This window comes from Macrotis lagotis, chromosome 5, assembly GCF_037893015.1.
Source record: "Macrotis lagotis isolate mMagLag1 chromosome 5, bilby.v1.9.chrom.fasta, whole genome shotgun sequence".
In the NCBI taxonomy this organism is placed as follows: domain Eukaryota; kingdom Metazoa; phylum Chordata; class Mammalia; order Peramelemorphia; family Peramelidae; genus Macrotis; species Macrotis lagotis.
In genome coordinates, this window is record NC_133662.1 from 143,863,665 (window position 1) to 143,886,485 (window position 22,821).

Sequence of the window (22,821 nt, forward strand, 5' to 3'; positions counted from 1 at the left end):
TACTAGCAATTCAATTTTTTTCTTTCTTCTTTTTAAATCAAATTGACCAGAGGTTTATCAATTTTAATGGTTTTTTCATAAAACCAACTCTTGGTTTTATTTATGAGTTCAATAGCTTTCTTACTTTTGATTTTATTAATTTCTCTTTAAGTTTTAGAATTTCTAATTTAGTACTTAATTGGGAGTTTTTAATTTGTTCTTTCTCTAATTTTTTTAGTTGTATATTTAGTTCATTGATTTCCTCTTTCTGTAATTCATGTAAGCATTTAAAGATAAAATATATTTCATACAGCCACCTTAGTGTAGCCCATAGGTTTTGGATATATATTGTTTCATTATTGTCTTTATCTAGGATGAAATAATTAATTCTTTCTATAATTTGTTGCTTGATCCACTTATTCTTTAAAATGAGGTTATTTAGTTTCCATATATATATATATATATGTCCCTGGCCCAATATTGCATATGATTTTTATTGCATTATGATCTGGAAAAGATGTATTCACTATTTCTGACTTTCTGCAGTTGTTCATTAGGTTTTTACGCCCTAGTACATGGTCAATTTTTGTGTAAGTGCCATGTACTGCATGGAAAAAAAGTACATTCCTTTCTATCTGCATTCAATTTTCTCCATAAATCTATCATATCTAGGTTTTCTAACAATCTATTTACCTCCTTAACTTCCTTGTTTATTTTATGATTATATTTATCTAAATCTGGGAGTAGAAGGTTGAAGTCTCCCACTAATAGAGTTTGCTGTCTATGTCTTCCTATAACTCTTTCAACTTCTCCTTTAAGAATTTGGATGCTGTCCCATTGGGTGCATACATATTCAGTATTGAAATCAATTTATTGTCCATGGTACCTTTTAGGAAGATATAGTTTCCTTCCTTATCTCTTTTAATACTATTTATTGTTGCAGCTGCTTTGTCTGAGATAAGGATTGCTACCCCTGATTCTTTCACTTCAGTTGAAGCAAAATATATTTTGCTCCAACCTTTTACCTTTACTCTATATGTATCTCTCTGCTTCAAATGAGAAGCATATTGTAGGATTCTGGTTTTTAATCCACTCTGCTATTTGCTTATGTTTTAAAGGAGCATTCATCCCATTCACATTCAAAGTTATAATTACTAATTCTTTATTGCCCTCCATTCTATCTTCCCTCTGTTTGTATTTTTCTCTTTTTTTCCCTTTATCCATATTCCCCAGTATTTTGTTTCTTAATACTGCCCCCTTCAGTGTGTTTGCCCTCCTATATCAACCCCCTTCCCTTTCTTTCCCCTTTCCCTTTTCCCCTTCTTCCTTCCCCTTCTTTCTGTTAGTTCCCCTTTTTTCCCCCTCCCTTTTCCCCTTTTAATACTTGAAAGGTAAAATAAGTTTCTTAATTTAACTGAGTGTGTGTATGTTAACTTTAAGCCAAGTCTGATGAGATGAAAATTCAGGTGGTTCTCACCTCCTTCCTTCTTCCTCTCTATTACAATAGGTCTTTTGTACCTCTTAATATAATGAGATTTACCCCATTCAATCTCCTCTATCCTCCCATCTCCTTACTGCCCATCTTTTTAAGGAGGTATTGTTTTTAAATCATTCTATCTGAGTCACAGAAAAAGTCATGAGTGTCCATCACTTCAGGCTACATATATTTTCTCTAACAGAGCTACAATTCTCAAGAGTTATGAGAATCTTTCTGCCAGGTAGGGATATAGCCAGTTTCATCTCATTGGATAGCAGTTTTTTTTCTTTACCCTCTTTTAAAAAAATCTTTTCATGTGTCTCTTGAGCCTCCTGTTTTATGTCCAAATTTTCTTTTTAGCTCTGGTCTTTTCATCAGTAAATGTTGGAAGTCTCCCATTTTGTTAAACATCCATCTTTTCCCCTGGAAGAGAAGGCTCAGCTTTGCCAGATAGTGGATTCTTGGCTGCATTCCAAGCTCCCTTGCTCTTGGGAATATCTCATTCCAGGCCCTTTGATCCCTTAATGTTGATGCAGCCAGGTCCTGTGTAATCCTTACTGTGGCTCCTTGGTATTTATATTGTTTCTTTCTGGCTGTTTGCAGGATTTTCTCTTTTATCTGGTAGTTCTGGAATTTGATCTTGATGTTTTCATTTTAGGATCTCTTTCAGGAGGGGATTGATGTATTCTTTCAATAACTATTTTGCCCTCTGCTTCCATGATTTCAGAGCAATTTTCCATCACTAAATCTTTTAATATTAAGTCCAGGCTTTTTTTTCTCTTTAATGTTTTCAGGAAAACCTATAATTTTCAGGTTGTCCCTTCTTGATCTGTTCTCAAGGCTTTGCTGATGAGGTATTTTCTTCTATTTTTTTTTGATCTTTTGGTTTTGTTTAACAGAATCTTGTTGTCTCATGAAGTCATTAGTTTCCACAGATTCCCTTATTTTTTTAAGAGAAGAATTTTCTTCATTTACCTTTTGCAACTCCTTTTTCAGTTGGTCAATTCTATTTTTGAAGGAGTTTTCCATTTGCCCAAGTATAGTTCTGAGAGAATTATTTTCTTTTTTGCATTTGTGCAATTGAGAATCTGAGAGAATCATTCTCATTTTGTATTTGTCCAATTGTATTTTTGAAGGATTTGTTTTTATTGTTGTGAGATGTTAATTTTCTCTTACAATATGTTACTTTTCTCTTAAGTTTCTTTTCTCAATTTTCCAATTGATTCTTAAACTCCTTCTTCATTTCTTCAAGGAAGTCTTTCTGCACTGGAGACCAATTCATATTCTCCTCAGCAGTGCTAGATCTCTCTGGGTTAGAATCCATTTCTTCTAAGTATTTCTCCATGGGCCTCCCTTTTTACTGGCCTTTCTTCATTTTCCTAGGATCTTATGTTGGGGGAGGGCTGGCTTTCAGGAATTTGCTATTGAAAGCCCTAGAGGCTTTGTTCATTTGGTTTAGTAATTCCAAGGGCCATCCAGTGGGGGGGGGGGATGCTGGTTGCCTTTTCTGGAGTGTTTGAGGCCCTCAGAAGCAGAGTCTGAGTTGACCTTGAATAATGGGCTGAGCCCTGGGGGAGGCAGTTAATCTCCCTTTCAACTCTGCTGGCCACACCTGAGCCTGAGGGGTGGGGTGGGGGTGGGGGTGGTTACTATTTGTTCTGGGAAGAGTGCTTTGCTGAAAGTACAGAGCTCAGGTCCCTTGCCCAGCTGGTCCATTTTCCAGGTGTGCTCTGAAACTCTCTGTGCTGGATCTCACCCTCCTATTGCTCCTCTCCCCCTGGTCAAAGATTTTGTGGCTAAAGTTGCTCCTTGGACCCGCCACTCACCAGTCTCTGCAGCTAAGGCCAGTCCTCTGGCTTGCCCCCCGCTGCTGTCCCTGTGCTGGCTGTCTGGTCTCCACTCCCAGTTCCACCTTGATGGTAGGTGTTCTTCTCCTAGCTTTTCTTTCTGGGTTTTGTTGATCAAATTTCTATTAAGAGGTTTTCTTTCATGTTATTTCTGAGAGGGGACTAGAACACTTAGAACAGTGCCTGTCTTCTCTCCACCATCTTGGCCAGAATAGGAAGTGCCAGCCTACCATTTAAAGCCCCTCACAAGCTGACTCTTCTCTACCTTTCCAGGTTTATTTTATATTTCTTCCCCTCATAGGATCTAGGTTCCAGTCAAAATGGCCTTCTAGCTCCTCTTACTTCAGTCAATCAACATTTATTAATCATCTATAAATGCCAGGTCTTGTTCCAGATGCCCATGACATCTCTCACCTCTGTACCTATCCATTAATGCATTTTTATATAAAACAAAATATTTTCTCCTTATGCCTGCTTAGTACAATCCCTAGTTTCCTTTCAAGCCACTTCTTATTCAGAACCTTTCCAGATGTTCCCAGTTATTGGTGCTTTCTCTGGAAATTACTCTTTATTGCTGTGTGTGTGTATGTGTGTGTGTGTGTGTGTGTGTGTGTGTGTGTGTGTACTTTGTGTTTATTTTTTATGGTATATTTTTTATATCCTTCCAATAAAAGGATAAGGTTCTGAAGGACAGGAACTGTATGCTTCTCTGTCTTTCTATTTCAGAGTTTATCATAGATTCTGGCATAATAGACTCTTAATAAATGTTTGCTCAGCTATAAAATCTTGCATACCCTTTGACCCAGCAATGCCACTACTGGGTCTTCATCTCAAAGAGATCAAAGAAAAGGGAAAAAGACCTATTTGTACAAAAATATTTCTAACAGTATAGTAAAAGATGCCCATCAATTGAGGAATGGCTGAATAAGTTGTGGTATATGATTAAGAATATTATTGTGCTTTTAAAAATAACTAGTAGGATGGCTTCAGAAAAATCTGGAAAATTTATATATGAACTGGTACAAAATGAGTGAGCAGAACCAGGAGAACATTGAACATGGTCATAGAAATATTGTAAAAAATTTAGGTACTTTAAGCAATACAATGACCCAAGAGAATTTCAAGGAACTCATGATGAAAACTGCTTTCCACCTCTAGAGAGAGAGAGCTGATGAATTCAAGTGCAGATTAAACCATACTTTAAAAACTTTCTTTCCCTTTCTTGGTTTTGTGGGGATGTACATTTTCTTTTGGAAAATGGAATATCTTTTGCATGCTTTCACATGTATAATGGACATCATATTGCTTACTCTCTCAAGGGGTGCAGGCAGAAGGAGTAAGAGTAGGGGGATTTGGAACTCAAAATATTAAAAATGTTAATGCTAATTTTTCATCTGCAATTGGGAGATATTTAATGAAATAGATAAAAATATATTAAAAATAAATGTTTGCTGAATTCAGTTTATACAAAAAGTGGGATCAAAATTATTTTTATCCAATTGGTTCATTAAACCATGTATATGTTCTTTTCTCATTGGTTTTTTTTCCTCTGTGTTTCAGTGCCTTGGCTGGTACTGAGTGAAATTTTTCCTGGTGGAATTAGAGGAAGAGCTATGGCCTTAACTTCTAGCATGAACTGGGGTATCAATCTTCTCATCTCACTGACATTTTTGACTGTAACTGGTAAGCAACATTTTGCCTTCTTGTGAACCATATTTTGAATTTTTCATAAGTAAATGATCCTTCCCCATCTCCCACCTCAAAGTTAGTAAGGAAATTTAAGTATCTTGAGTTATCAAAGTACTAAACCCTGGATCTCAATATCTAATCTTCAACGCCTGCTAGGAGTCCTATAGCCAGAGCAAGCAGTATCAGAGACAACAATGGGCAGCAAAGGATTCCTCAAGTGGGGTGTCTTTGCCATGTCACCTGATAGGGAGGGACATAACTTCCAGTTTACCCCCAGGCTTCTCCTGAGAGGCTACCTTCTTTCCCCTCAGAAAGGGTAGCTCCCTATTTTAACTAATTACTCTTGATAACAATATGTAAGATCAACTGCTTCTTCCTACTTAACATCTAAGAAACTGATTCCTGGGGAGAAAAGTAGAATGTTAACTTCTAAAGCAAATTAAACCATACTATCAATGAAAAGTCTAAAAGAAGGCTTGATGTCAATCCTCCTAAATCTTTCAAAGTATAGTGTTGGAACTTCTAAGGATTTTAGGGATCATCCATTTTATAGAGGAGCAGGCCTTTAGAATAGGGGAGTGACTTGGCCAAGGTCAGAGAAGATGGTTCATTAAGTTTTTATTCAAATTGGAAATAATTTGACCTGGGGTCAGATTGAGGTCAGATCTCATAAACTCCTAGATAATTAAAGCTGGAAGGGACCTTGTCCAACTGTCTAATTTTTCAAAGGAGAAGAAAAGGACCCCGAGTTAATAGTTAAGAAAGACCTTGGTCTTCTGAAACTCCAACTTCTGATTTCTTTCAGCCACAGTGTTAAAATTTTGGTTTCCTCTGGTTCATGGTCTCGATTCAAAAACAAATAGATAAACAAGAAGGGAACCCCCCCCCCCAGTCTTTCTAAGATATGGATTCTAAACTTGGTGTCTTTCCTCCAAGGATTTTATGCATAGATTTCAGAAGGCCTATGAACTTGATTGAAAAAATTATTTCAAGATAATTCATTTCCTTTGTAGTCTTAAGTATTTTATTTTCTGACTTCTGAGAAGGGGTCCATAGTGTTCAAATTATCAAAGTGGTTTACAAGTCATGTTAAAGATGAGTCCCACTCAGTAGAGGGGACTCAATGTCAACAAGACATTGTGGTTGCCCTGACCTGGTTAAAGGCTTTGTATTCAGAAGTCTTTTCTAAAGTCAGAATGTGGAATAACAAGGAAACTGGTCGTTTATTCTGATTAACTTCTCTCATATTTCAAAAATAATCTTTTTTTTTTAATCAAGTGGCATTGGCATATTGGAAAGTGGACTGAAGCTAACAAGATAATATTTACCATGTATAAATGTAAAGTCTTGCACTTGAGTTCTGAATATCATAGGCAGGCTTAACACCACTTCATGTGACAAAAACCAAAGGCTTATAAATTCAATAAAAGTCATCAATATGTCATGGCTGCCAAAAAGCTAGTGCAGTATTGAACTATTGAACTATATTTGCAGGAAATATAGATTCTAAAATAAGGGTGATAGTAGTTCAATAAACTGGTTAGAACTCATCTTCGTTATAATGCTCAGTTTGGGATACCCCATTTTTAGAGGTTTTAAAAGAGAACTTTGCAACCAGAGTCCATTCAGAAGATCACAGTAAAGAGTCTGGTTTGTTGTTGTTGTTGCTGTTGAGCTTCTATGTCTAACTCTGTGACTATTTGGGGTTTTCATGGAAAAGATATTAAAGGTGGTATTCCATTTCTTTCTCCAGATCATTTTACAGATGAAGAAACTGAGGCAAAGCTTAGTGATTCATTTATGGTCACATAGATACTCAGTGTTTGAGATCAGATTTGAAATCAGGAAGATGAATCTTCTTACTCCAAGTTAGCACTCTTTCCACTGCATCATTCAGCTGTATTCTAGCGTCTAGTGACCATATTCTATTATGATGAGTTGAAGGGACTAAGGATATTTATTCTGTGGGGTGAGGGTGGAGGTAAGGATGGGGAAGAAGGACTGTCAGGACTTGAGGTGAGGTGGGGAAGGATATAATAGCTCTTAAAATATTTGATGGCCTTTTATGTGAAAAGAGACTAAATTTATTAAATTTTGTATCGAGGATAGAAATGAATAGAAATTTCAAGGAGGTGGGTTGTGGTTAAAATGAGACCCCTTTGCAAAAAATAAACTACAAATAAAATGGATTAATGAGACCCCATCACAAGAAATATTTAAGCAGACTAGATTTTGTAAAGAGATTTCTGAATGGTAAGAAACTAGACTAGATGACTTTTATGGTCCTTTTCAACTATAAAATTCTAAGTTTTTATTACTTTAGGAAAACATATCCAAGAGAAGAAGACAGATAAGTAGGAATAGAAGGTCAGAGGAGACGTGAAAAAAGAGAATAAAAATAAAATTTGATAAAATAATTGGAAGGTGGTGTTACAAGGCTCAAGAAATAACAAGCTATATACACGCACACACTTTTAATTGGTGGACCATACCCTGACTAGTTTTTGCAGTGATTCGCTTATGGTCACATAGCTAGTCAGTATCTGAGATCAGATTTGAAATCAGGAAGATGAATCTTCCTGACTCTAAGTCAGAGTCTAGTGACCATATTCTATTATGATGAGTTGAAGAGACTAAGGATATTTATTCTAGGGGGTGAGGGTGGAGGTAAGGATGGGGAAGAAGCATCCCATCAGTGGGTTGCTTTGGGTATCTACTTTTGAAGGTCTTCAAACCAAACTGGGTAAAAATCCAGTGTGTTGTAGTTAGGGTTCTTCTTTAGGCATGAGTTGGCTTACATAGCTACTGTGATTCCCTTTCTATGTTGAAAAACTCGGTGGTCAGTGGATTTGGTTGGAAATGATTGAAAGAAAAATCAGGCAGTGTCTTAAAATTAATAGATAATCAAAGAAATGTATAATAACCATGAAGGCCCCAATCCTTGCTAATACATTGTTGTAACTTGATATCTTTTCATTATGAACCATGTACTTTCTCTTCCAGAACCTAAAAAAATAACTTTCATAAATACACATTATAGCATTTTAAAATGACATATTTAGCTACCATGAATTGATTTTTTTTTGGATAAAGAAATATGAGCCTTTTCCAAAAAAAAAATCTATAAAAATGCATCATTAAAATCTAATACAAAAATGGTAGCATTGAGTTTCAATTACAATAGCAATCAGGTTACTAATTCCTTCCTCAAGAAAAGTTGCTATAGTGGGTAGTTAATGAAACATTTGGATAATCCTTTGCATATGACTGATCTTGAATTTATGATTCCTGTTTCCCTGGTTATCATTAGTATGATTAAAATCAGAATTGCATATTACTTATGAAGTAGTTAGAATAACACAAGAACTAATCAACTTTTTTTTTATGTTCCTTGTAGAACTTATTGGTCTGCCATGGGTGTGTTTTATTTACACTATAATGAGTCTAGCAGCACTGGTTTTTGTTATTTTGTTTATCCCAGAAACAAAAGGATGTTCTTTGGAACAAATATCAAAGGAACTGGCAAAAGCGTAAGTATTAATAATTTATACTTTTCTCTCTACCAACATGTGACTGGTACACAGCTTTGTGATATAATTGAATAAGAAATCAGCAATTAATTTTGGAAAGTCTCTTTGGACTAGGATAATCTAGAGTTTACTGCCATCTGTTTTGTCTTTCAAAGATTTGTTATATCAGCCCAATTGTAAGACTGTAGGGGCAGCTAGGTGGTGCAGTGGATAGAGCACTGTTCCTGGAGTCAGGAGGATGTGAGTTCAAATTCAGCCTCAGACACTTAATAATTGCCTCACGGTGTGACCTTGGGCAAGTCATTTAACCTCATTGCCTTAAATTTTTAAAAAAGGAATAAGACTGTATAGCCTTCTGTAGAGTGAACATTCTAAATTTTCAGAAGAACTCTGAAACATTCAAACTCTCATCTCTTAATTTCCTCATCTCATATGATGTTTTTCCCCCCTTGTTTCTGATGGGACTTAATACTACCATATATAGTACTTCCTTCCCAATGTTGGAACTACTTATTTGGTACCTCCACTGCTAATCTATATCCCAACCAAAATTCTGAAATCCTGAAGAAAAGCAAAACAACCTTAACAGAAATGCCTAGATTTATTTTTTCACATGCACAAAAATATTCCTTAAAATTGGTTTAGGTTTAGGGAGTCAATAAATAGAAGCTTCAGTAGAATAGTTTAAATAAATTCCAAACTTGAAAGTAGAATAACCTGATTTAGAAGTGACCTTGGGAAAAAGACCTTTCTCCTTTCCATTAGATTAAATGTATGACAGCCATTTCTTTGGTTCTCTAAATATGAAAAAAAAGTAAGAACATCTTTTCTTGAGCAAGTAAATTGGGAGGAAAATATGTTTGTGTTTTTTTAAAGTCTCTTTTTTCAAAAAGGTAAAATGGTATCAATGCAATTGCATATGTAGCCATTATGTTAATGATGTTTCTGAAAGGAGTCAATTTAGTTCTGAAGGGACCCATAGGTGGAGCAGACTGTGGATGCTAAAGAGACTTTTCTAATTTCCTCTATCCAATTTCTACCCCCCCCACACAAATCCTTCAATATGTAATCTTCATTAAATATTACTTAAAATTTTCAACAACTTGAAAAAGTTCCAGAAATGGATCAAATAAATATCTTTCCTTTAACTTAGTCAAGGGTCATCTACTAAAATGTCAAGGTAGTCCTTTTTCAAAAGTGAGAACAAGACTAACTCCCCCTATAGTTTTTCTCCACTCCTCAGACTTTTAATCTCTCTTCTATATCTGTTATCAGTGATGCTCATTTTCTTTAAAATCTTTACTTCCTTGACTTCCACTGACATTAAACCCTCCTAGAACTCTGAGGGTCCTTGATGGCTTTTTCAACTGATATTTTTATGTGTGTATTGAGCCTCTATAGAAGGGAGTCCTTCTTATTGGTCTTTGGCCAACTTAATCCTGTCCTGCCCAGTTCAAGTCCCTTCTCTTCCATTAAGTCTTCCCTAAGTAACTTTAGGCCACAAACTTTTCTTTCTCAAAGAAAGAAAAAGAGGTGTGGAGGTATAGAGGATAGGATGCTAGCCTTGAAGTCAGCACAGCCTAGATTTAAGTCCCAACCATGAAACATGGTGGTTCTATGACAACTGGGCAAGTCATTTAACCTTTCATTGCTCTAGACAAACTCTAAGATAAATTGCAAGGAAGATGCCAATCCACATTCAACTAGAGGTGCCCTATTCCAAGAAAATCAGAGATCCAATTCCTAATCCTATATTTCTATATGAACTTATAGTCTATATTTCTCAAAGCAATAGTCATATACTGGCTTGTATTTAATTAGTTTCAATGCCTGCTATAACTAGATAAGAAACCCTTTTGGTCAAAGGATGTCCTCTACTCGTTTGTCCAAGAATGCTTGTTAGATAAATGAATAACAATCAAACACCCACTAGTTTCTATGGTTTAGTCTGAAAGCTGGCAAGAGGGTTGACAGGCATATCAAAATATATTTATTGTGGTATACAATAGCATTCATTTTATATTGCTAATGTAAAGCATTTACAGATTGGGCAGCTAAATTATAGGAGATAAGAAACCAGGCCTGAAATCAGGAAGATCTGAGTTTAAATCCAGTCTGTGTGACCCTGGGCAAATCATTTAACCCTGCTTGCCTCAGTTCTTCATTTGTAAAATGAACTGTAGAAGGAAATGTGGCATACTGGGTAGAGCACCAGGCCCGGAGTCAGGAAGACATTTTCCTAAGTTCAAATCTGGCCTCAGATATTCACCAGCTATGTGACTTTGGACAAGTCACTTGACCCCTGTCTGCCTCAGTTTCCCATCTGTAAAATTCACCGGATAAGGAAATGGCAAACCTCTCTAATATCTTTGCCAAGAAAAACCACAAATGGGGTCATAAAGAGTTAGACATGCCTAATGGACTAAAATAACAATCGAGCAATTAACAATGTTAACCCAATGCAGGTATATTTGCCAAGTGTAGGGATGATTTAGGTTTGTCCATGTTATAAATATGCATGATAACAAGAGGTACTGGGTCCTGCTGCAATTAATGTAATTACAAATGTATTTCTAAGAATACTAAAGTTAAGATTTAAAAGGTGAACAAGGTCACAAAATACTTGCTATAGTAGTCAATCACACCCACAAGCATTTGAACCATCTATTACCAGCACCTTTGGGCACCTTACCAGCACCTCTGGGCACCTAGGGAAGTTCTTTAAGTTTGAAAAGCTGCTCCAATGTGGTACAATAATAAACAAAAGAAATAGTGGACACAGCTCTGGGAACCAATTGACAAAAAGCCTTCTTTACTTCCTTCCATATATATCGAAAAGGAAATATGGTTAAGAAAGGGATGATGAAATCTGCAAGTGTATATGTGACTTAATGGCATAGTCAAGATCTGATTTTCAGAGGAAAAGAAAACACAAGCACAACCCTCCCACCTAGTGGACTAATAGAATAAAACAAACCTTAGGACCAAACTGGCGCCCAGTCAATTCACAACTCATATTAACTTGGGGTGGGGGGAAGCCTATCTGAATTAGAGAAAATCTGAACTATGGTTTATTTTAAAGGGAGATATTTGGTTACATTTAAGTTTTCTTTTCCCAAATCCCTCATCCAAGAAAACTTAAAAAATTCAAATGAAGAGAAATGGTAACAGAAAGGACCAAGGTAAAAAATATGATACTTTAAATAGAATTATCTTTATATTAGTTTTTATACTTGAAGACTTATGAGGGAGAGTGAAGATATGAGGAAAGAATTGGAAGAGGAAAATAAAATGCAATTTTAATCTTACCATATAAAGGGTTACAGATTTATGACATGTAAAGCAAACTGATGGGTTGATCCGGCAAGTTTTGTTTTCTCATACTAATTTGACAAGTAAATAGCAGGACAAATATATTTCTTGCTACAAAACAGGATGAATGGAAGAAACATGGCTCCTTGATTGACATGTAGAGAATTTAGATTGATATTAGTATACAAATGCCATTTATAATTGCACAGAAATTTCACTGTCATTCAGTTTCACACTTAAGTGGGCAGATTTTTCATACTTCTTATGAAAACTGAGTAATGTCTCCTATTTGAACTATTTAATGGCTTGTTTTCACGGACTCCATGGGATGCCAGTTTCTTAGTAGGTACCATAGCTTAAACTCATCCCTATTTACTCCATGAGATTTTTACCCAAAAAGTATTTTACTGTATTAGTGTAGAAAAACTGGTACGCCAAAAGGACATAATCACTTGCCTATGCTACCATTGTTTCTACTTAATAGGAATAATATTAGCAGACTTGGATCAATTAGTTGAATGCAATTCATTTTGTAGAATGCAATTCATTTTCTAACTAAATTTAAGAGGTTCCCTCTCCATATATTTGTGAACTTATGGCCAAGAAAAACTTGCAAACCTCCTCTGCATTAGGGTAAAAAAAAAAAACAAATTTATGCCTGCTCACATCAGCCCAGAAAATAAAAGTTCTAGTGAAATTGAGAATATCATATTTCTAATATATCTGATTTCCTTTTAGACCATGGAATAAGATAATTTGCATGGCTAATCTATATACCTTTGGTGGGAATAAATATTTTCATAGTGCCACATACTTTTTTCCACTAGACTCATGGACATCCTTCTCTTCAGCCTGTTTCTCCATCATCTTGTTTTAATTTCTATATGACATTTTGTTCTCTTTTGCAAAAAATTTAAATACTGATATTCTATTGGTTGGTCAACAGGTAAAATTCATTTAAATAGAGAAACCTTTTTTTTTTAAAGCTGTGGTGACACTTGAAAAATGTTTTACTGCAGCAGAATGGCAAGATGGGTTAGACCCTAGCTCTAAAAGCTCTACCATGTCCAAGATGGTATGAGTTCTCCTCTGCCTTACTACTCTGTAATTTTCTAACTATCTCTTTAGCTGCATTTTTAAATGCCTTAAAAAACCCTGTTCTAAATAACTTCAGATGACTCCACTGAACATCAGTTGTCCCTGTGTGGAGGAATTCTATACCTCCACCCCACAAATATAATTCTCTATAAAACTGCAGTTTAACTTTGTTCTTTGTACTCTCTTCTCCTTAACCATGTTACTCTTAAGTACTGCTTTAATCATCTATAAACTTCAGGTAAACTGTCAGTTTTAGTTTTACAGTTATGTCATTGATTACATTTTTTAAAATGACAAGGGCATTCAAAATTCAAATATTCCTTCCCAATACTGGTTTCACAACTAGTAATATTAAGTCTAGAGTACCATGAATTCAAGGAAGGGGGGGGTAAGGTATTTCTTTGTTGCAGAGCAAGGATCTAATAGCCTGGAACCCATTTATTAATGAAATAATCTTTTTATAAGAATTACAACAAGCTATTCTAAGGACAAAGTCAAAAGGAATGCAGTATCTAAGATACTTTTATATCCTTTATTGCTTAACATTTTTCTCTTACATTTGGGGGTTAAGGCCTCAACATCACTACTCCTGTAAAATCAGCTAAATTTATATAACATTCATATTGCCTAGTATTCAATAAACTAAGGGGAAAACATTCTACAACATTAATAATTTCATCTGTAACATTAAAAAAAACACACACTTCTGTCCTTTTGGCAGTGAATTCAAAACAAGGTGGTTCATTATCTTAGTTGTGGAACTTACTATTTCCTTTAAGGCAAGAATTTTATGATGTATGATGAGACCTGTGATTTCATCAGTGTAGGATGCTCCCAGTGAGGTAGCTCCCTTAAAGTAATACAAATCAGAAATGATTCTGCAAAAGCAAGCAAGGGAGGAATGAATGAAGGAGAAGGGAGGGAGGGAGAATGGAAGAAAAGGAATTGGAAAGGAAGGATGGAAAAAATAAAAGAAATTAAGGAAAAGAGAGGAGATAAAAGGAAATGAAGTAAAAGAAAGGAAGAAAAAGAAGAAAACTAAGGAAAAAGCCATTTCACTGAACTTGATCATTGGTGATAATTTACCAACATGATACAAATGGTAAACATCTCAAAGACTAAGGATGGGGAACACTATGGAAGGTATGGAAGGAAGGTTAGTTACTTATTCCTGTTCCCCTAACCCCCACCCACCTTAAGCAATTAATTTTTTGGGTATTACAATAAAAACGAGAAATACAAGAATTTGTGGATGATTAATTTTGGAGGGACTCTATGTCAAGTTTTACTTGAATTCCAAGTACAGTGTTAAAGAAAAACTTGACATCTTTGCAATTCTTCTGATGACTAAATAAGCCTTAGACACAGAACACAGTAAAAAAAAATCTGTGTTCTAAAATGTATAATGTAGTGGCATAACGTGACCTCAGTGTACCTCTAGAATTTTATAAACCCCAGGGTGACTTTTAAAATGTCTAATATTTAACACTGAATAAAGCAAGAACGATGTTTTCATTAGTAACTCTCTTTTTTTTCAGGAACTATGTGAAACACAACATTTCTCTTATGAGTCATCAGAGAGAGAAGCTCGAGCCAACGGAGCTCCAAAAGACAAAGCACCAAGAGCAGTTCTTAGAGTGCAAAAGTTTGTGTGCTAAAGGACAATCAAAGCAGCCTTTTCAGGAGAACTGAGGCCATGCAAAAACCAATGATATGTAAGGACACTTAGCAGGGTCTTTGTAATGATATACACTTATCTTTTTTAACATCAGCGGCTGAAGCTAAAGTTTTAAGATACTTCCTAATCTGGTTACAACTAGTTTAAAAATTAGCTCTTAATCTTAAAGCCTAACCAGGGAAAGAGGAGGCAGACATCACCAAACTACTGGCCACTGAAAAAGTGTGGTTGGTTATTGCTTTTCACTGAACCAATTGAGCAATTTAAGAATAGTCCTTCTGCATAGGTGTGTATATATATGTATGTTATGTATGCATATGCATTATATATATATATATATATGTAAATATACATACATATATAGCATACTTGGCTTGCAGAGTGGATCAGTTTTCTTTTTGTAAGAGAAGGCAGTAAATTATATGGGTATAGATCATCTAGAAAGGGTTAGAATGCTCTCTGAAGGCTATATTTTCAATTTGTTGTACTTGCTGACCTGTAATTAAGAACAGCAATAGCTGCTATCAAGATTCATGTAGTAATTTTAAAACTTTAAGTATCCTACAAGTGGGCTTTCTGAACATCCATGAATTATATTCCAGATCTCAATGCCCATGTAAAAAGGAATCATTCTGTAGAGTTTTATAATAAAAATTTTTAACATTTTTCCTTGTTACCAAAGTGAGATGCCAAAAGAATTTGGAAATATGGGACCATATTTCGTTGTAACCCTTAGTGAACTTTATTTAAAAATTCATGAAATCCAGAAGCTGGATATTTAATCAGTTATTCTTATTTTATTGCCTTAAATAAAGTAATCTTTCAAAACTTTGTCCTATCAAGGCTTTCAAAGCTGAAATGCCTAGTATGTGCAACTGCTTCATAATCCTCAGGAATGTCCTACCTCAGGCTACATATAACCAATAGTAACTACAATAGTTAACCTTCAGGTTGCTACAGATTGTGAAAGTTATGGATGCCCAAAGATTAGGTCAACTAGATATACCCATTTCACTTGTACTTAAGCCCATTGAAAGTGAAGAAGATATATATGAGTAATACATCCAGTCCAGGATTTGCTTTCTGTGCTATATTTTCATAGATTCTTCAATTTAAAGACTTGTGCAAGTGCATTTGCATGGAAAATACGGAGAGTGTGAGAGAAATAAAATGCTACAATCATCAAAAGTTCATGATACCAACATATAAACCATAATTAAGAGATAGAGGATGTATGTATAACTTTGAATGATTAATCAATCCAACTTGAAAAAAATTCAAGCTCCAAGTTTGCTTTTTTTAAGAGTCCAAAAACCAGTGGCCCTAAAGAAAAAACCAACAAAAAAATCTAGTTCAATTTGGAATGATTTGATAACAAATCCCTATTCTCTCTCATATGCCTTTCTATCAAATTGGGGAAGATAAAATGCAAGATAGCAACAATAGTTAAAATACTGGAGACATGCTTTAAATAAAAAAATACAATTTAAGGAATAATTCGCATGACTACTGAGATTTCCTTAGAAAAGCCAAGGGGAAATATGGATCATAAGAGATAAAAAGACGCTACATGTTAGAAACCTAGTATATTCCACATGCAGTTTCTAGTTTTAAAGAATGGCCACCTGAATTTACTTCAATCTTGGGTAGAGTCCTACACCAAAGTTTTAAAATCAAGGTGCATTATAAATAGGAAGTATGTATGTTAGGTTTAGTTTTTGTTTTTTCAATAAGCAACTCAGGCAATTCCTTCAAATGCCAATGCGTTGTAAACCTTGTTGGTTATTGCTAGTGATACCAGGTATCAAAAAACTAATAATTCTAATTTCCAATTAAATGCTTACCCATTTTTCTCACTGACATCAGAACTTGATTTCACAAAAATAGGGAGAGTTGTAGATGAGAATATTTTTTATATTTTTATAACTCTTCCCCCAGGATATGTATGTATGTATATATGTATGTATGTATTGACAGATATTTTATAGCCTCTATCTGCTTATACTCATTATTATATAAAAACAATCTCTGTCCTTTCAATACCTCCCTCCCTCATTCCCCCCCCCCATTTTAAAACCAAATACACCATCTGAGCAAGAAATAACAAGCATATTGGTTTAACCATCACTGAAAATCTTAAGAGATTTGAGTCTACTCCTTGGATATATTTTTTTCCTTTTCTTAATTTTTAAGTAGTTGAAAAATGTCATTGTTCAATATTCATTTCTTTCCTTATTTCTCCCTTGTTTATTAATAGTTTAGGATTGGAAGCTCATTAAAACCAAGTATATATACGCTCAAGCTAATTAACAATACAGAATCTTTACTTTTTGTTCATCCATTTTGATTCTTTACATTAGATGACCTATTGAACTTTAAAATGAATTAAATATAGAAGAAAAATTATTAAGACAATTAAAATAACCTACAAATTCAGAATCATTTTCAAAGTCAGGCTTATTACCCAAGAAAAACCTCCACAAGAAAAAATTTTATTTTGAAGTCAGCCTTTTCACTTCCTATAGGTCTTTCAGGATGAAGAATGATAAAGAAGAAAAAAAGAGGGCACAAAGAACATATAACATTTGTACAAAATTGTACAATATATCCTAATTTAGCATTCTATAATATACAGGAAAATTACTTAATGGAGCTCACATTTTTAAATAACTTAATTCTAAATTTTTCACAATATTTTAATACATTGAAATTTTGATGTAGTATTACGTTCTCTATCATTTCCAATGATTTGTGGAAACTCAGCAATTTTATTTTTTCAAGATAAAAATACTTAGCTATGTTAAATTCAAGTTATAGGATATTCCTGCTGCACAATTACCAACGCTCAGGAATTAGTCAAAGAGGACACTGGATCACAAAGCGACTTTATATCATTTTCACTTACTGAACTAAATCCCTTATTCTTTTTAGCTCCATTAAATAAGACAAAATCAGAGAGAAAGGACATGTCTCACAAAATGACTTTCAAGCCCAAAGTGAGCTTCCTTATAAGTATATAATGGTAAAGGCATAGTATAGCCTTGGGGCACTTCTTGTCATGACCATACAACTTTATCAATCTATCAAGACTGACAGGAGCATGTATCAAAGGCCTAAACTGAGAACTTCCATCACTTTCCATCAGTTGTAACTCAAGGTTTTTTCTAGAGAACAGAAGCTCAACAGAGCTGCTTTTTTCATATCCAATCTGTGGGTAAGAAGAGTTTCTTTATTAAACTAATATTTTTTTACTTTCAAAAGGTATTTAATTAACACTCTTATCATATTAAGTTAGCAATGTTAAGACATTATGTTTAATCTATAAAGTTCTACTCCTATTCCCTATAGTTTATATACATTTTTTATTTCTAATTTGCAAGAAAAACTGACATTTGGTAACACAGCATTAAGAACATACTGTACACATGTGGCATATATACAAAATACACTTCAAATGGAAGCCAAAAAACACTTCAGCAAAAGACTAAGTTTGCATAGTTTAAAAAAATGAATTCTGAGTAATACAATTTCAGTTAAAATAGAAAATGGGGAAGAAAAATAATAGAATAGGTATGAAGAGAGATCTTTTCCAAACTTTTATTTGTGCACACATTCATCAATTGAAAAAAGATAACCTTTACAGCTTCTTTGGTGCCCATGTTCAGCATACAAAAATGTAAAAGACTATTCACAAATAAAACATATTAGTTCAAACTGAAAAACAACCAAAAAAAAAATCAAAACCCAACCAAAATATGTCTTAAAAGTAGTGCACACTGTGACAGCTCTGCTTATGACACGAGAATTACTGCGAAAATAAATAGAATGTCCTTTTGTAAAAGCAGCAATTTCACGTCTTGTAAACTTTTTACATTACAGCACTGTTCAAAATAAAATCCAAAGGGACTGGAGCTTACACTGTGGCCATGAACAAATAAAAGAGTCTATTTCCTCAGTTACTGTTGGTCCAGTTTTCCTTTTGCCTTGAGTCCAATGTGCAGCAGTTTTAAAAGGTGCTCAGTTAGGGAACCTAACCAATTGTGTTGTGAATTATAAAATTTCTTTTCTGCTTTCAAACACATAAGGGTAAATCTGTTCCACAGCAGTAGCAACAGCCTTTACATTTGGCCCTAAAACAAAGAAGGAAAATGCTATGAAAAGTCAACCTACCAAATGTAATTATAGTATTTCACAATTTAATTAAGATGAAAATTTTTCCTAGTCAGTATCTATGAAATGATATTCATGGGTACATGATAAATAGTTAGGTTCATTTTCTTAAAAGATGACAAAACCGTCCCCAGGACTGACCCAGAGACTAGAACTCCAATTATGCATCACTTGATAGCTTCCAACTGAATGTAATTTTCTGGTCACCTCAAGGAATTAAAAAGGTTTAACCACATGGAGTTAAGAGTTATTCAGATTTGATATGACTTGCCAATTTTTCTGACCAGAGGCATTTCCATTTGGAACTCAGGTACATGCTGGATTATCTTTGCTGAGCATCCTTTCTATGCGATAGGAAAAAACTTTTTTCCTAACTGTTCAATGATCTATAAGTGCCTCAGAAACTCTGCATAACTGAAAAATGCATTTGTGACACCAGATACATGTGTGTACACACACACACACACACACACACACACACCATGACAAATCTATTTTAATAGCCATCTGATAAACTGGTCTTTTTACAAGTCGCTGGGTGTACCCTGCCCAAATTCAGAGAAAAGGGATTTGGGGTATAAATTGTACACTCACACCATTAAGTACTATCACTTCTGCAAAACAAGGGAGGGAAGCTCATTTTCTCATCTCTTTTCCAAGGTCAACTTTGGCGGTTATAATGACAAAGCATCATTTCTTTCCCTCTCTTTACACTGTTACAGTCAAAAATGCATATTGTTTTCTTGGCTCTATTTCATGCTCTGCATTAGTTCACTGTCTTTCTTTGCTTACTGCAATTCTATTTTATTTATTTGTTTGTTTATTAATATATTTATTTTTGCAAGGCAATGGGGTTAAGTGGCTTGCCCAAGGCCACAACACAGCTAAGTAATTATTAAGTGTCTGAGGCTGGATTTGAACTCAGGTACTCCTGACTCCAGGTTCGGTGCTGCTCTATCTACTGCGCCACCTAGCCACCCTGCTTACCACAGTTCTATCACAAAGTTAATTTAAAAATTAATTTGAATGAGTAAAATCTAGTTTTAAAAAATCCACTTGTTTTTAGATTGGAAGTTTTTTAAAAAATTATTTTTTTCCTACCAACCATCAATTAACTCAATAAGGTAGATTTTTATTTTTTATTTTATTTTTTTTTGCAAGGCAATGGAGTTAAATGATTTGCCCAAGATCACACAGCTAGGTAATTATTAAGTGTCTGAGGCCGGATTTGAACTCAAGTCCCCAAAGGTGGATTTTTAAAAGAATCCTTGAGTGAAATTTTTCTTGGTACTTAGACAAATTGTCTCTGGTAGTTTTCAGTTGGTTGTTTCAGTACATTTTCATAGATACACAAACACACACACACACACACACACACACACACACAGCACTCTATAGCTGTATATTATGTGAAATTATCCGAAAGACTAGTAATAGTTCATATGCAGTACCTTTGTATTTATAAATCATTTTCTTCATAATAACCTTTCTTCATAATTGAAGGGCAATTCAAATATTATATATAACCCCTTTTTACTATCAGGAAATTGAGGTGCCAAGAAATTGAGTAATTTATTCAAGATATCAAGGACAAATTAAGGACAACAAAATGGTGCAGCTACATGTCAAATGTCAAACATCTTTTCTGGCAAAAGAAAAACTAAATTGGGCTAAAAATAAAGAAGAATATCAAATGTATTTTTTTAATCTCAAGATATAAGTGTAAAGTAAAAGAAGATACCAATTAGAAACCTATCTAGAAGTCCATGTACTTGTTGTAGGGAAAATGATATCAAATTCAAGAGTCCTGGAAGTAGGCATGGTCAGAAGAGGCAAGAAGTCAAATTCATCCTCATGAGGAAGGAGATTTAGGCTCAGAAAGAGGAGATCATACATTAAACCTTATTAAGTTAGTACCAGTCACCTTTCTTAGCAAAAATTAGTAGAAATAAAATATAGAAGATGTTCTTATAGACAAGCAACATAAAAGGGGGAAAAACTAATGAAAATACTTAAGGCAAGCTTATATATTAAAATTTTGCTCATTATTACGCCTGGCTTACACACACACACACACACACACACACACACACACACACACACACACACACACAATGCTATTATAATATCAAATATCACTTTTAAAAATCATAAATTGCCTTCAATTGCCTAACTAAAACTTATAAGAGCTGATATAGTAAGTTATTACAGGAAGTTTATCAATTATATCTTGTTTCCTCAAGTAACATTTCTACCACTGCATTCAAAAAATCTGGGGTGCCCTGTAAACTGTGAGTACCGCTCTTCTAACAATTCAAATTAATATAAAATCACCACCTTGAATATTAAAAGTTTTGAGATATTGATTACTCTATGTTTATATGCAAAAATCCTATCAAATTTAGTCACTTTTGATATAATTTAAAGAAACTAAATATTAGTACCTGTTACTGTGATACTTCCTGTTGAAAAAATCTGTAATGTAGCTCGTAGAGCTTTTATGCGATAACATACTGCAGGATGAAGTTCGGGTTCATAACTGTCAAAAAAAAAGATGCTGTTATTAATATAATACACAAATTTAAAGCTTTCCACCAAGTGATTTCAAATATAAAAAGCTGGTTTCATTCTTTTAAGACTTACCTGGCATGAGGCCTATTGTTCTTTGTGAATTCTGGCAATCTTATTTCAAAGGGCATGTTACACACTGCCAAAACATTAACGACTTTAAAATCTGTAAATATTACCTTTAGGAAGAGAAAAACAGAGTCAAATAATTATTCTGAAAAAAAACAAGAATATCTAGTTATCCTATGGCATTTTTTCAAGAATCTCTGAAATATCAATGTTTTTTTTTTAACTTGGTTTGTCAAGCACATGAACAAAGAAGTTAACAGTGAAGATTTAGTATAGCAGTATGCTCTGTGAAAGTGTTGGCCCTGGCGATGGAGAATCTGGACTAGAAGTCCTGCTCTCCTGATGACCAGATAATTACACCATCTGGATGGATTAAATCACAGTCATATAACTTAGGAAAATATGGGACTAGGATGACAACTATGAGTAGGATATATAAATGAAATCACAGCTGGGACATTATTGTAAATTACCCTGAAAGCTTGGGCCAAACAACATAAGTGGTCCTCTAAGCTAAATAGAAGGAATCATTTTGGTATACTAAATGAACCTACACTAGGTATAAACAAATGTCTTTTACATAAAATGCTCATCACTGTGATCAATATTAAATGTCACAAGTTCGGATGAAAAGACACTTTATGTATCCTAATTCTACCTGCTATACCACCTGTGAGATAATTTAGTGATATTAAGCGAATGTTATTAAGACCAGGGCTTAGTTTTCCCATTGGGGAAAAAAAAAATACTTATTTTATTTAAGAATAAAGAAACTCATAAAAATTTCAGTATTTTAGTCCAGGAACACAAGGGCTCAAGAAGAGAGAGCAAGAGCTAGTTCACCTTTCTTCTGAAAGTTCAGCCTCCTAGTTCCATAGCTATTTGGTAACTGAAGTTAAAGGAAAAAAGAGACAAATGATAAAATAAATCTTCTCTACTCTAGAAAAAGCATTAGTGGTTCTAACTCATCAAGGAAAACACATCAAGGGTTTTCATCCCCCAAAAAGAGAGAAATGACTGGTGAAAATGGGGCTAGAAAATGTATAAATAAAGGACTCCTACTATTCCTCCATAAATTCACCTTTTCCTCTAGGCTAGACTTAAGAAATACTGAATGAATTTTTAAAATTTTGTTAGAGGAGAACATGTTGAAACGTCAAAATGCACACCAATTATTTTGCCACCATACTGAGGGACAGTTCAATAAACTACCATGTCTCGTACTTATCTCCAAGCACAACCCCGCCCCCCCCCCCCACAAATTGGGAATTTTTCTGAAGATTATTTATTTCAATTACATTCTCTGGTCCAGACAAGTCATCCTTCTTGCTATTCAACTGCTCAGGCATGCATTAAATGTATGTTAGATATCCTGTATCTAACCAGTACTGAGGATATCTGAAA

General features: G+C 34.5%; 2 protein-coding genes across 4 annotated transcripts in view; one reads left to right on the forward strand and one right to left on the reverse strand.

Annotated features, from left to right (window-relative positions):
- Nucleotides 1-18,569, forward strand: part of SLC2A12 (solute carrier family 2 member 12) — a 71,028-nt gene extending 52,459 nt beyond the window's left edge. Inside the window, exons 3-5 of the mRNA XM_074187626.1 lie at nt 4,864-4,986; nt 8,390-8,522; nt 14,471-18,569. Of these exons, the coding sequence (XP_074043727.1) occupies nt 4,864-4,986; nt 8,390-8,522; nt 14,471-14,624 (410 nt within the window). The 3' untranslated portion in view covers nt 14,625-18,569. The remainder of the gene's footprint in view (nt 1-4,863; nt 4,987-8,389; nt 8,523-14,470) is intronic.
- The window catches only part of TBPL1 (TATA-box binding protein like 1), a 50,664-nt gene continuing 46,036 nt past the window's right edge, over nt 18,194-22,821 (reverse strand). For all 3 annotated transcript variants that reach the window (XM_074187629.1, XM_074187627.1, XM_074187628.1), the window contains 3 exons: nt 21,424-21,527; nt 21,225-21,319; nt 18,194-18,740 (listed from right to left, as the gene is read on the reverse strand). In XM_074187629.1, coding sequence (XP_074043730.1) covers nt 18,661-18,740; nt 21,225-21,319; nt 21,424-21,527 — 279 coding nt within the window. In that variant the 3' untranslated portion in view covers nt 18,194-18,660. The remainder of the gene's footprint in view (nt 18,741-21,224; nt 21,320-21,423; nt 21,528-22,821) is intronic.